The 13,958-nt window shown below is 39.6% G+C and overlaps 1 protein-coding gene across 1 annotated transcript in view; it reads right to left on the bottom strand.

The window, feature by feature from the left end:
• BPNT2 (3'(2'), 5'-bisphosphate nucleotidase 2) overlaps nt 1-13,958 on the bottom strand; it is a 33,599-nt gene that overhangs the window by 13,943 nt on the left and 5,698 nt on the right. The window contains 2 exon segments of the mRNA XM_040432741.1: nt 6,007-6,102; nt 9,378-9,540. Of these exon segments, the coding sequence (XP_040288675.1) occupies nt 6,007-6,102; nt 9,378-9,540 (259 nt within the window).

Below are 13,958 nucleotides of genomic sequence, written 5' to 3'. Positions count from 1 at the left end.
ATAAAAATATCACATGACCTAACCCCTCAGGTGACCACCGTAAAAAAATAAAAATAAAAACGGTGTAAAAAAAGCAATTTTTTGTCATCTAACGTCACAAAAAGTGTAATAGCAAGTGATCAAAAAGTCATATGCACCCCAAAATAGTGCCACTCAAACCGTCATCTCATCCTGCAAAAAATGAGACCCTACTTAAGATAATCGCCCAAAAACTGAAAAAACTATGGCTCTTAGACTATGGAGACTCTAAAACATTTTTTTTGTTTTAAAAATGAAATCATTGTGTAAAACTTACATAAATAAATAAAACTTTATACATATTAGGTATCGCCACGTCCGTGACAACCTGCTCTATAAAATTACCACATGATCTAACCTGTCAGATGAATGTTGTAAATAACAAAAAAAAAAAAAACGTGCCAAAAAATCTATTTCTTGTTACCTTGCCGCACAAAAAAGTGTAATATAGAGCAACCAAAAATCATATGTACCCTAAACTAGTACCAACAAAACTGCCACCCTATCCCGTAGTTTCTAAAATGGGGTCACTTTTTTGGAGTTTCTACTCTAGGGGTGCATCAGGGGGGCTTCAAATGGGACATGGTGTCAAAAAACCAGTCCAGCAAAAGCTGCCTTCCAAAAACCGTATGGCCTTCCTTTCCTTCTGCGCCCTGCCGTGTGCCCGTACAGCGGTTTACGACCACATATGGGGTGTTTCTGTAAACTACAGAATCAGGGCCATAAATAATGAGTTTTGTTTGGCTGTTAACCCTTGCTTTGTAACTGGAAAAAAAATATTAAAATGGAAAATCTGCCAAAAAAGTGAAATTTTGAAATTGTATCTCTATTTTCCATTAAATCTTGTGCAACACCTAAAGGGTTAACAAAGTTTGTAAAATTAGTTTTGAATACCTTGAGGGGTGTAGTTTCTTAGATGGGGTCACTTTTATGGAGTTTCTACTCTAGGAGTGTATCAGGGGGGCTTCAAATGGGACATGGTGTCAATAAACCAGTCCAGCAAAATCTGGCTTCCAAAAACCATTCAGCACACCTTTCCCTCTACGCCCTACTGTGTGCCCGTACAGTAGTTTACGGCCACATATGGGGTGTTTCTGTAAACGGCAGAGTCAGGGCAATAAAGATACAGTCTTGTTTGGCTGTTAACCCTTGCTTTGTTAGTGGAAAAAATGGGTTAAAATGGAAGATTAGGCAAAAAAAAGAAATTCTCAAATTTCATCCCCATTTGCCAATAACTCTTGTGCAACACCTAAAGGGTTAACGAAGTTTGTAAAATCAGTTTTGAATACCTTGAGGGGTGTAGTTTATAGAATGGGGTCATTTTTGGGCGGTTTCTATTATGTAAGCCTCGCAAAGTGACTTCAGACCTGTAGTGGTCCCTATAAATTGGGTTTTTGTAAATTTCTGAAAAATTTCAAGATTTGCTTCTAAACTTCTAAGCCTTGTAACATCCCCAAAAAATAAAATATCATTCCCAAAATGCTACAAACATGAAGTAGACATATGGGGAATGTAAAGTCATCACAATTTTTGGGGGTATTACTATGTATTACAGAAGTAGAGAAACTGAAACTTTGAAATTTGCTAATTTTTCAAAATTTTTGGTAAATATGGTATTTTTTTATGCAAAAAAATTAACTTTTTTGACCCAATTTTAGCAGTGTCATGAAGTACAATATGTGACGAAAAAACAATCTCAGAACGGCCTGGATAAGTCAATGCGTTTTAAAGTTATGAGCACTTAAAGTGACACTGGTCAGATTTGCAAAAAATGGCCAAGTCCTTAAGGTGAAATAGGGCTGAGTCCTTAAGGGGTTAAGGACCAGGCCATTTTTTTGCAAATCTGACCAGTTTTACTTTAAGTGGTGATGACTTTAAAATGCTTTTACTTAGCCAGGCCATTCTGAGATTGTTTTTTCGTCACATATTGTACTTCATGACACTGGTAAAATGGAGTAAAGAAAATTTGCTTTTATTTATTAAAAAAAAAATACCAAATTTTGAAACATTTGCAAATTTCTAAGTTTCAATTTCTCTATTTCTTTAATACATAGTAATACCTACAAAAATAGTTATTACTCTACATTTCCCATATGTCTACTTCATGTTTGGATCATTTGGGGAATGACATTTTATTTTTGGGGGACGTTACAAGGCTTAGAAGTTTAGAAGTAGATATTGAAATTTCTCAGAGATTTTCAAAAAACAACTTTTTAAGGACCAGTTCAAGTCTGAAGTCACTTTGTGAGGCTTACATAATAGAAACCACCCAAAAATGACCCTATTCTAGAAACTACACACGTCAAGGTATTCAAAACAGATTTTACAAACGTCGTTTACCCTTTTCCATTTTAATATTTTTTTTCCAGTTACAAAGCAAGGGTTAACAGCCAAACAAAACTCAATATTTATGGCCCCATATGTGGTCGTAAACTGCTGTATGGGCACACGGCAGGGCGCAGAAGGAAAGGAATGTAGATTTTGCTGGACCAGTTTTTTGACACCATGTCACATTTGAAGCCCCCGATGCACCCCTAAAATAGAAACTCCAAAAAAGTGACCCCATTTTAGAAACTACGGGATAGGGTGGAAGTTTTGTTGGTACTAGTTTAGGGTACATATGATTTTTGGTTGCTCTATATTTTTGTGAGGCAAGAAATAGCTGTTTTGGCAACGTTTTTTTTATTTTTTATTTACAACATTCATCTGACAGGTTAGATCATGTGATATTTTTATAGAGCAGGTTATTACGGACGCGGCGATACCTAATATGTATACTTTTTTGTATTTATGTAAGTTTTACACAATAATATTTTTGAAACAAAAAAAAATCTCATGTTTTAGTGTCTCCATATTCTGAGAGCCATAGTTTTTTCAGTTTTTGGGTGATAATCTTGGGTAGGGTCTCATTTTCTGTGGGATGAGATGACTGTTTGCCACTATTTTGGGGTGCATATGACTTTTTGATCGCTTGCTATTACACTTTTTGTCATGTAAGATGACAAAAAATGGCTTTTTTTACACCGTTTTTATTTTATTTTTTTAACGGTTTTCATCTGAGGGGTTAGGTCATGTGATATTTTTATAGAGCCGGTCGATACGGACACGGCGATACCTAATATGTAAACTCCCCCCCCCCCCTATTTTTTACCAATTTTTTTTTTACTTTATTTGGGGAAAATGACGGTTTTTGGTTATTTTTAATTGAAACTGATTTTACAAACGTCGTTAACCCATCAGGTGTTCCACAAGAATTAATGGAAAATGGAGATGAAATTTCAGAATTTAACTTTTTTGGCAGATTTTCTATTTTAATAATTTTTTTCCCGCTAACAAATCAAGGATTAACAGCCAAACTAAACTCAATACGGCACACGGCAGGGCGCAAAAGGAAAGGAACACCATATGGTTTTTGGAGGGCAGATTTCACTGGGATAATTTTAACTTGCCATGTCACATTTGAAGACCCCCTGATGCACCCCTAGGGTAGAAACTCCCAAAAAAGTGACCCCATTTTGGAAACTATGGGATAAGGTTGCAGTACTATTTTAGGGTACAGATGATTTTTGGTTGCTCTATAATTACACTTTTTGTGAGGCAAGGTAACCAAAAAAAAAATAGCTGTTTTGGCACTGTTTTTATTTTCTGTTATTTATAAAGTTCATCTGACAGGTTAGATCATGTGGTATTTTTATAGAGCAGGTTGTCACGGACGCGACAATACCAAATATGACTACTTTTTTGTTGTTGTTGGTTTCAGTTTTATATAATAAAGCATTTTTGAAAATAATTATTTTTTAGCGTCTCCATATTGTGAAAGCCATAGTTTTTTTTTTTTTGGGCGACTGTCTTATGTAGGGACTCATTTTTTTCGGTTCGAGATGACAGTTTGATTGGTACTATTTTAGGGTGCATATGACTTTTTGATCGCTTTGTATTGCACTTTTTGTGATGTAAGGTGATAAAAAAAAAAAGGCTTTTTTTACACCGTTTTATTTTTTTACGGTGTTCATCTGAGGGGTTAGGTCATGTGATATTTTTATAGAGAAGGTTTATACGGACGCGGTGATACCTAATAGGTTTACTTTTTATTTACACTAATATAATTTTTGAAACAAAAAAAATAAAAAAAATCATGTTTGTGTCTCAATAGTCTGAGAGCCATAGTTTTTTTTATTTTTTGGACAATTGTCCTATGTAGGGGCTAATTTTTTGCGGGATGAGGTGACTGTTAGATTGGTACTATTTTGGGGGGGCATATGCCTTTTTGATCGCTTAGTGTTGCACTTTTAGTGGTGTAAGGTGACAAAAATAGCTTTTTTTGACACTTTTTTTTTTTATGGTGTCTGTCGGACGGGGTGGATCATGTGATATATTTATAGAGCCGGCCGTTACGGACGCAGCAATATTTAATATGTGTGTTTTCTTTTTTTTTTTTTATTATTAAATTAGGGGAAAGGGGCATTTTTTCTTTTTTTTAACTTAAAACTTACATTTTTTTTTTTTAAAACCCTTTTTTTTAAGCTTTATTTCTGTCCCACTCTGGGACTTCAACTTTTGGGGGTCTGATCCCCTCTCCAATGCATTACTATACACCTGTGTTGTAATGCATTGCCTGTTAGTGTATGACACTGACTCATACACTAACAGGTTGCCTAGGAGACCCAGCCTGAGGCTGGATCTCCTCGGCTCCCATAGAAGGCAGGTCCCGATGACGTGCAAGGCATTGGGCAGCCTCTGCATGGCATAGTGCGGCCTTCGGACACATCGAGTCCCCGGCCACAGCAGCCTGGGGACTCAATGCGATCACTTAACCACAAACAACTTCTATGTTGCGGTCAGCACGGATCGCGGCATAGAAGGGGTTAATCGCCAATACGGGGGGGGGGGGGGGGGGTTAGGGCATAGTCGGAAATACTCAGACATACGCCCTGTGTCCGCAAGAGGTTAAAGGCATTCCATCATAGAATTCTATTACTGCCCGTGGTAACGGAATCCATAACGGAATTGTAATAAAACCCGAACCCAAATTTGAAACACACAAGTTCACTCACCCCTAATCACTAGCTAATCCTGGTCACTGTTCACGTGATTAGCTATACATACAAATGACAGGGTATCACAGGTAGTCACAAACCCAATGTTTAGATGGGCACACTTAGTAAATTCTGTTACAGGCAGCTTGCTGTGAGTCTTACTAGCTTTGCATCATTGCTGCAAGTTGTTCTAGAAACTTACTGGAACTAATTTATTAAGATTGGCATTTCTGAAAAAAAATAAAAATAAAATTCTGGTGTCCAATGTGCCAAAATTATTCCAAGGCACCATTATTGCATCCTCAGAAGGTCCATGCCAATTTAGATGTAAAATGAGACTTGCACTAGAATCTGAAACTTTTCTGCTCTAGAAAACTTGCGCAGACGTTTGATACACCCCCACCGCCTTGGCCTTGTGTCTTATTAGCTGACTGGGAACAGAATGTCCTATAATGCATGAGGTGACAACACCCCACAGGCAGAGGATCGGGCCTATGACTGGCATCCCATGAACGATCGTTCCCGATAACTATTCAATGTAAAGCTGAAGCAGATCACCCACAAACAAGGAAAATTCTTTTTTGTCGGGCGACGCACACACTTTTGCGCCGTATTGGTTGTTGATCGCACATTGTCCTGGGTAAACATGGATGACAACTGACAAAAAATAAATCTGTATGTGGACAAGTGATCGTAGGAACTATCGTCCATGGCCATAGCACTGCAGATAAATACAGCTCACATAAGTGGGCAATAATCGGGAACGGAAGGTTCTGTGCCCCTTGTACTGGCCCAAGTCACCAAGCCAAAGCCAGCTACAGGCCACATATCAGTAATGTAAAGCATTTTAACGTTTAAATATTCACATTTACATTCAGTCACTGTTATACATAAAATGTAATAATAAAAAAAGGTTAAAAAAAAACAAACAAAAAAAAAAAAAAAAACTCACCAGTATACCCTGTGAAAGGTTTATGTATCACACCTATAACCGGTTTTCCATTCACAGCAACGCACACCATGGTAGTCACATAGTTAATAAGATTCTCTGGGAAAAAAATAATAATAAAAAAGGTTTCACCATGAATGATAACCTACACAACAGATGTGGTCACAGCAGTCCCCTTACTCACTCTCCCCTGATGCACCCTTTACAGATCATATTTTTCACTTTATAAGATACACTTTTTTCCCCCTCAAAAGGTGGGGAGAAAATGGCAGCACATCTTATAAAGCGAAAAAAGCAATCCAGGGCCAGGACTTTAACATCTGTTACTAATGAGAGCTTTCATTAGTGCAGTAGGAGCTGTGACTACAGCACTCCTGGTGCTGGCTGTACTTACCACTCCCTAGATGTCTTTTCTTGGTGCAGCGTGGTGTCCTGACAGTGTACACCATCAAGACGTACCGCGCACAGGAGCGCACTATGACCTACACTGTGCACCATCAGGAAGAGTGTGCTGCATCTCCTGAGTGGCGGTGCGGTCCAGAGCAGGAGACGCAAATTGTTCTATTTATATTTTTCCTCCTCTAAAACCTATGTGTGTCTTAGGCCTCTTTCACACGACCGTATGGCTTTCAGTGTTTTGCGGTCCTTTTCACAGATCCGTTGTTCCGTTATTTGTTTCCGTTCCATTTTTTCCCTATGGAATATACAGTAATTACATAGAAAAAATTAGGCAGGGCATAAAACTTTCAATAGATGGTTCCGCAAAAACGGAACGGATATGGAAGACATACGGATACATTTCCGTATGTGTTACGTTTTTTTGGCGGACCCATTGACTTGAATGGAGCCACAGAACGTGATTTGCAGGCAATAATAGGACATGTTCTATCTTTCAACGGAACGGAAAAACGGAAGGCATACGGAGTACATTCCTTTTTTTTTTTTTGCGGAACCTTTGAAATGAATGGTTCCGTATACGGAACGCAAAAAACGGCCCGTAAATGGAAAAAAAAAAACGGTTGTGTGAAGGAGGCCTTATAGTGCGAAAAATACTGTATGCATGTTGCTAATGGTGGCTGCACTGGGCATAGCAGCTCTGCCAACGGGAGCACAGGTGCAACTGCAGTGCTGACATTGTAAGGCCTTATTCACACGTCAGTGATTCATCGCTCCCATTATAGTGAAAAACTGTAATCCAGCAGATGCCATACATGTTTCATCAGTGTTTCATGGACCATTTATAGGAGATACTCTGAAAAATAAATTTTTTAGCTTTGCAGTGTCAGTGGAACATGGATGACACAAGGGGAGCAAAAAACACACATAGACCAAACACGGATTCTACACAGATGAATCACTGACCATCTTATCACGGATTTAATCACAAACACGGAAGTGTGAATAAGGCTTAAAAGGGGTTGTCTAGCCGTTAATATTGATGACCTATCGTCAGGATAGGTCATCAATATATGATCGGTGGGGTCCGACACCCGGGACCCCTGCGGATAGATGTGAGACGAGGAGGCGCTCTATGAAAGCGCTGCTTCCTCGTCATTACACTAAGTCTTGACTCTTGTGCAGTGTAATGACAAGTATCCACTCCATTCAAGTATTTGTCATTACACTGCACTTCCAAGACGATGGGCTGTATAATGAACAGGAAGCGGCACTCTTCAAACAGCTGATGGGCGGGGGTGCTGGGTGTCGGACCCCCGCCGATCAGATATCGATGACCTATCCTGACGATAGGTCATCAATATTAACAGCAGGACAACCCCTTTAAGGGTCCGTTCACACGTCCGTAAGTGTTTTGCGTATCCGCAAATTGCGGATCCGCAAAACACGGACACCTGCAATGTGCGATCCGCAATTTGCGGATCCGCACATCACAGACACTATAATAGAAAATGCCTTTTCTGGTCCGCAATTGCGGACAAGAATAGGACATGTTCTATTTTTTTCAAGAACGAAATTGCGGATCCCGAAAAAACGGATCCCGAAAATGCGGATGCGGAGACAGGAAATGTGGATTTGCATCCGTTCCAGCCCCATTGAAAGTAAATGGGTCCGCAAATTGCGGAACAAATGCGGACCCAAATTACGGACGTGTGAATGGACCCTAACTCTGGGAGTTTTATACTGACAGCCCCATTCTTCAGAGCAAGAAAGAAAAGAAAAAGAAAAAAGGAAAAAAAGCACTTACAATATCAAAAAAATAGTGCATACTAATAACTTCATATAAAGTAAGAAGTACAAATAAAGCCATGGCTAGTAATATGCAGAGAAGTAAAATATAAAATATTCCCACAGTCCTTAATGGGTGAATTACGTCCTCTTTTACTTTTAGGTTTCATGCACACGACCACATAATTAATACAATAAAAAAAAATTAAAAAAATAAGACACAAGTCCATCAAGTTCAACCAAGGGATAGGTGGGGACATTTCTCATCCATGTGCTAGCCACATTTTTTTTAATTTTTTTTAGGGATAGCACACTGGCCCATTCAGTCTATGAAGTCATGTACGCACCCACGGTTTTTTTTGCAGATCCGTGTGGCTGTTACACAAATTATAGGACATTTCCTGTTCTGGTCTGTATTGCGAACAAGATCCTTTCTATTGATGGGAGTAAGAAAAATGTGGAAGGTATTCAGATTTGGTGGTTTGTAGCATGAAGCCTAAGGCCTTACATACACCCGTATTTTAAATGGCATATTTTTGCCGACAGCGCACGGCTTTCACACTCCGGACTCTGAGCGCGAGCATAACCCAGCTCCCGTCCTCAACTTCTAGCACTGCAGGGTCACATAGCATTGTATTGATTTATGATGCTATGTAACCCTTAGAGGTCTGGAATGTATTAGATAACGGGTGCTGTGTTATACTCACACTCCGAGTCCAGAGTGCACAACTCGCTCTCGTGTGAAAGCAGCCACACTGTGCGACTGTTCTGCAAATTATACAACATATCCCATTCTGGTCTGCATGGAGTACGAAAATAGTCCTATTAACGGAAATGCGAAAAACGTGGAATGCATATGGAAGTTATCCAGATTTTGCAGATCCATGGTTTGCACCAAAATACGGCCAACTTGTATGCAACAACATTTACCTTTCCAAGAGGTCCTGGTTCTAGCACCGCAGCTACCATCTCCGCTGCTTACAGTCTCTCTGGGACCAGAAGCATGACATAGACATGCACATCACCACTGCAGGACAGTCACGTCAGACCCCGTGGTGTCGCGTGCCTGACCACTGAAGCAGGGAGACAAAAGCTGTGGCACTGGACCCGCGATCATTTAGACGTTTTCGTTTTTTCCTCCCAACCACTCTGCAAACCCCTTTAACTGAGGCTATAAATAAGGCACATACCTGTATACTCCTGAGTTGCATCCAGTGGATCTATCCATATAGTGATACTATCTGAAGGAACCAGCTTTGGATTCTTCACAATTTCTTTCATCTCACTGGGTATGACACGATCCCAGTAGATTTCCTCCTTGTCATCGTCACCAAGATGCTCTTCACTATTTACCTTAAAACAAACAAGTAACTGGAAGTTACCAGATGGGAAAAGTGGAAAATACAATGTGAAAAGGTTTCATGGGCCTTAAAAAAGTAGCATTACTCACCCACACTGATCCCTGCTGCTCACAATTTCCTAGTCCTAGGTGGACACGCAGGAAATGTTCTGGAATACCTGCTCAGACAATCACTGGCCAAAGTGACGCACCTCAACCAGTGATTGGCTGAGTGGGCATTCCAAGCCATGGGAACAGCGGGCACCACAGTAGCGGTGTAACTGCAGCAGAAGGGGATTAGTGAGGGCGAGTAATGATTCTTTTTTATATTTAGATTCGAGTCCCACTTGCATCATGCAGTGCACATGATGGCTCTTCTGCCAGGATGGGGATCAGAGGCCCCCATTCTGGAAATAAAGAGTACATGTATACGACAGTGTAGTCTATATGGATCTTCTTGTGCATTTTTCTGCCTTTCTGCACTAAATACACACCAAAATCTGCATATGTGACATGTGGATTTTGCGGGTTTGAGCCACATTTCACCTTTTGCATTGCAAAGGGTGAAATCTGAAATGAAAATCCACACAATCAACATGCTGCGCAGTTCAAAATCCGCACAGCTAGACAATCCACTCGTGGAAAATTTCCGGACTGTGTAGATGAGATTTTGAAAATTGCCTACTGTATTACACTGAAGATTTTCTGCATCAATGTCTAATATGCACCATGTGCATGGGGCCAATGGGGTACGGCATATTCTGTGGATAAGCTGTAAATGTCTAAGAAGATGAAAACAAGTTACATATGATTAAGTTGAATAATGGAATAGCTAACATAGTCGTCATGTTCCAACGTGTTTAGTCAATTCATTTTTGGAAGTAGGTCATAAGAGTCATTCATCAACCATAAGCCACGTACATATCTGCAATCACAAACCTTGATGATATTCCTATGCTGGCCATAGACATAACAGTCATCAGCCCAACAACTGATCCCCTGACGCCATCTTCACCAAATCCTTGTCCTGGAGGGAAATAAGTGACCACCGGCTTCCTCTGGCGCTGTTTATATTGGGGAAATAGAGGCCTAGACATGTAAAAATCACTATTTCCCTCAAAAGGAGATTTTTGTGGACTACTGGGCTAATTCGACAGAAATCGGATTCTGTCAACGACTATCTGATGTCTATGGCCAGCATTAAAGGGGTAAAAGGTAAAATAAACTAAGGGCCAGAATGAATTTAAAGGGGTTGTCCAGTCCATCAATATCGATTGATGGGGGCCCCACTACTGCCACCCCCCACCAACCGTGCAATTACACTTTTTTCAACTCAATGCAGTTAAACACTGAAGAGGGCGCAGCGCTTGCATGAGCTCTACAGACCCTTCAAACTATTAACTGTGGGGGGACCGATCTGATATTGATGACTTAACCTGAGGATACACCTGTTCACTGGCAAACAGTTAGGGGCTCATGCACCAACCATATGTTTTTTGTGGACCGCAAAATACAGATCCGAAAAAATAAATAAAAATAATAATAATAATAATAATAATAATACGGATGACATACGTGTGCAATTCCGTATTATTGCGGAACGGACAGCTGGACCTTCATAGATCATAGAGTCCGTAATGCGGACAATAAAAGGACATGATCTATTATTTATATTTTTGCATCAAATTTTTTTATTGTTTTTAAATAATAATTAGCTTACAATGGCAGTAAGATAGTACATATATAAGTAGTACATATATAGGTACAAAATAAAAAGTATATGTATTAATTCACACCAGTATAGCATGACAATGCAAGTCAGAGTTCAAAGTCTATAAATTAACACAAAGAAAAGGGGGCAACTAGAATTAACAAAACATGTAGGTATAGACCAGGCTGAGTACATGTTATAGCTAATAGGATGCAACAACATATAATAGAAAGCCAAATTTTGTCTTAAACTTGATAGGACATGATCTATTTTTTGCGGAACGGAAATACGGACTACGGAAACGGAATGCACACAGAGTACCTTCTGTTTTTTTTTTGCGGACCCATTGAAGTGAATGGTTCCGCATCCGATCCGCAAACAAACAAACACGGAAAGAAAATACTTTCGTGTGCATGGGCCTTACAGCAATAAAGATCTAGTCCCCTATAGTGACCAGAAGTCAGTCGTTCCATCCGTCATCACATGCACTGCTTCAGCCATTTATTTGTCTCAGGGGTGATGCATTCATAAGCTTTTTTTTTTTGTTCTCAAATATATTCAGGGCCTTCGTAGATTTTTACCATGGCGGTCAGACAACCCTTTAATCTACAGCTTCATACAGATCTGTTGCTAGAAGCCCCCAATACAACACCAGTATTCCAGTAATATTATTTGACAATGTCCTGATCTACAGTTGCAAGAAAAAGTATGTGAACCCTTTGGAATTTTATGGATTTCTGCACAAATAGGTCATAAAATGTGATCTGATCTTCATCTAAGTCACAACAATAGACAATCACAGTCTGCTTAAATTATTAACACACAAAGAATTAAATGCTACCATGTTTTTATTGAACACACCATGTAAATATTCACAGTACAGGTGGAAAAAGTATGTAAACCCTAGACTAATGACATCTCCAAGAGCTAATTGGAGTGAGGTGTCAGCAACTGGAGTCCAATCAATGAGATGAGATTGGAGGTGTTGGTTACAGCTGCCCTGCCTTATAAAAACACACACACAGTTCTGGGTTTGCTTTTCACAAGAAGCATTGCCTGAGTGACTTGATGCCTCGCACAAAAGAGCTCTCAAGACCTACGATTAAGACTGTTGACTTGCATAAAGCTGGAAAGGGTTATAAAAGTACCTCCAAAAGCCTTGCTGTTCATCAGTCCACGGTAAGACAAATTGTCTATAAATGGAGAAGTTCAGCACTGCTGCTACTCTCCTAGAGTGTCTATCCTGTAAAGATGACTGCAAGAGCACAGCACAGACTGCTCAATGAGGTGAAGAAGAATCCTAGAGTGTCAGCTAAAGACTTACAAAAGTCTCTGGAATATGCTAACATCCCTGTTAGCGAATCTACGATACGTAAAACACTAAACAAGAATGGATTCATGGAGGATACCACAGAGGAAGCACTGCTGTCCAATAAAAAAAAAAAAACATTGCTGCATGTTTACAGTTTTGCACAAGAGCACCTGGATGTTCCACAGCAGTACTGCCAAAATATTCTGTGGACAGATGAAACCAAAAGTTGAGTTGTTTGGAAGAAACACACAACACTATGTGTGGAGAAAAAGAGGCACAACACACCAACATCAAAACCTCATCCAACTGTGAAGAATGGTGGTGGGGGGCATCATGGTTTGGGGCAGCTTTGGGGCTGTCACCAGCTGAAGCTCAACAGAAGATGGGTGTTGCAACAGGACAACAACCCAAAGCATAGAAGTAAATCACAACAGAATGGCTTGAACAGAAGAAAATACGCCTTCTGGAGTAGCCCAATCAAGTCCTGACCTCAACCCGATTGAGATGCTGTGGCATGACCTCAAGAAAGCGATTCACACCAGACACCCCAAGAATATTGCTGAACTGAAACAGTTCTGTAAAGAGGAATGGTCAAGAATTACTCCTGACCGTAGTGCACGTCTGATCTGCAACTACAGGAAGGGTTTGGTTGAAAGTTATTGCTGCCAAAGGAGGTTCAACCAGTTACTAAATTCAAGGTTCACATATCTTTTTCCACCGCATGTGAAGTTTACATGTGTGTTCAATAAAAACATGGTAACATTAATCTTTGTTGTATTGTTGTGACTTAGATGAAGATCAGATCACATTTAATGACCAATTTGTTCAGAAATCCATATCATTCAAAGGGTTCACATACTTTTTCTTGCAACTGTAGTACTGATTGTAGAGTAGCATTCGGCCGTAATAATTCTGGCGCATGATCAGGACTTTCGTCACCTCACCCCGCAAAAAATGAGCTCTTACCTGAGACAAATCGCCCAAAAAATAAAAAAACTATGGCTCAGAATATGGAGACACTAAAACATAATTTTTTTGGTTTCAAAAATTATATTATTGTGTAAAACTTACATAAATAAAAAAGTATACATATTAGGTATCGCCGCGTCCGTATCGACCATCTCTATAAAAATATCACATGACCTAACCCCTCAGATGAACACCGTAAAAAATGTAAAATAAAAACTGTGCTAAATAAACCATTTTTTGTCACCTTACATCATAAAAAATCACACGCACCCCAAAATAGTGCCAATAAAACAGTCATCTCATCCCGCAAAAATCATACCCTACCCAAGGTAATCTCCCAAAAACTGAAAAAATTATGGCTCTCAGACTATGGAAACACTAAAACATGTTTTTTTTTGCTTCAAAAATGAAATCATCGTGTAAAACGTACATAAATGAAA

This window comes from Bufo bufo, chromosome 5 (genome assembly GCF_905171765.1).
Source record: "Bufo bufo chromosome 5, aBufBuf1.1, whole genome shotgun sequence".
In the NCBI taxonomy this organism is placed as follows: domain Eukaryota; kingdom Metazoa; phylum Chordata; class Amphibia; order Anura; family Bufonidae; genus Bufo; species Bufo bufo.
Note: the sequence above shows the minus strand (reverse complement) of the source record. Positions and strands in the feature narration are given on the sequence as shown.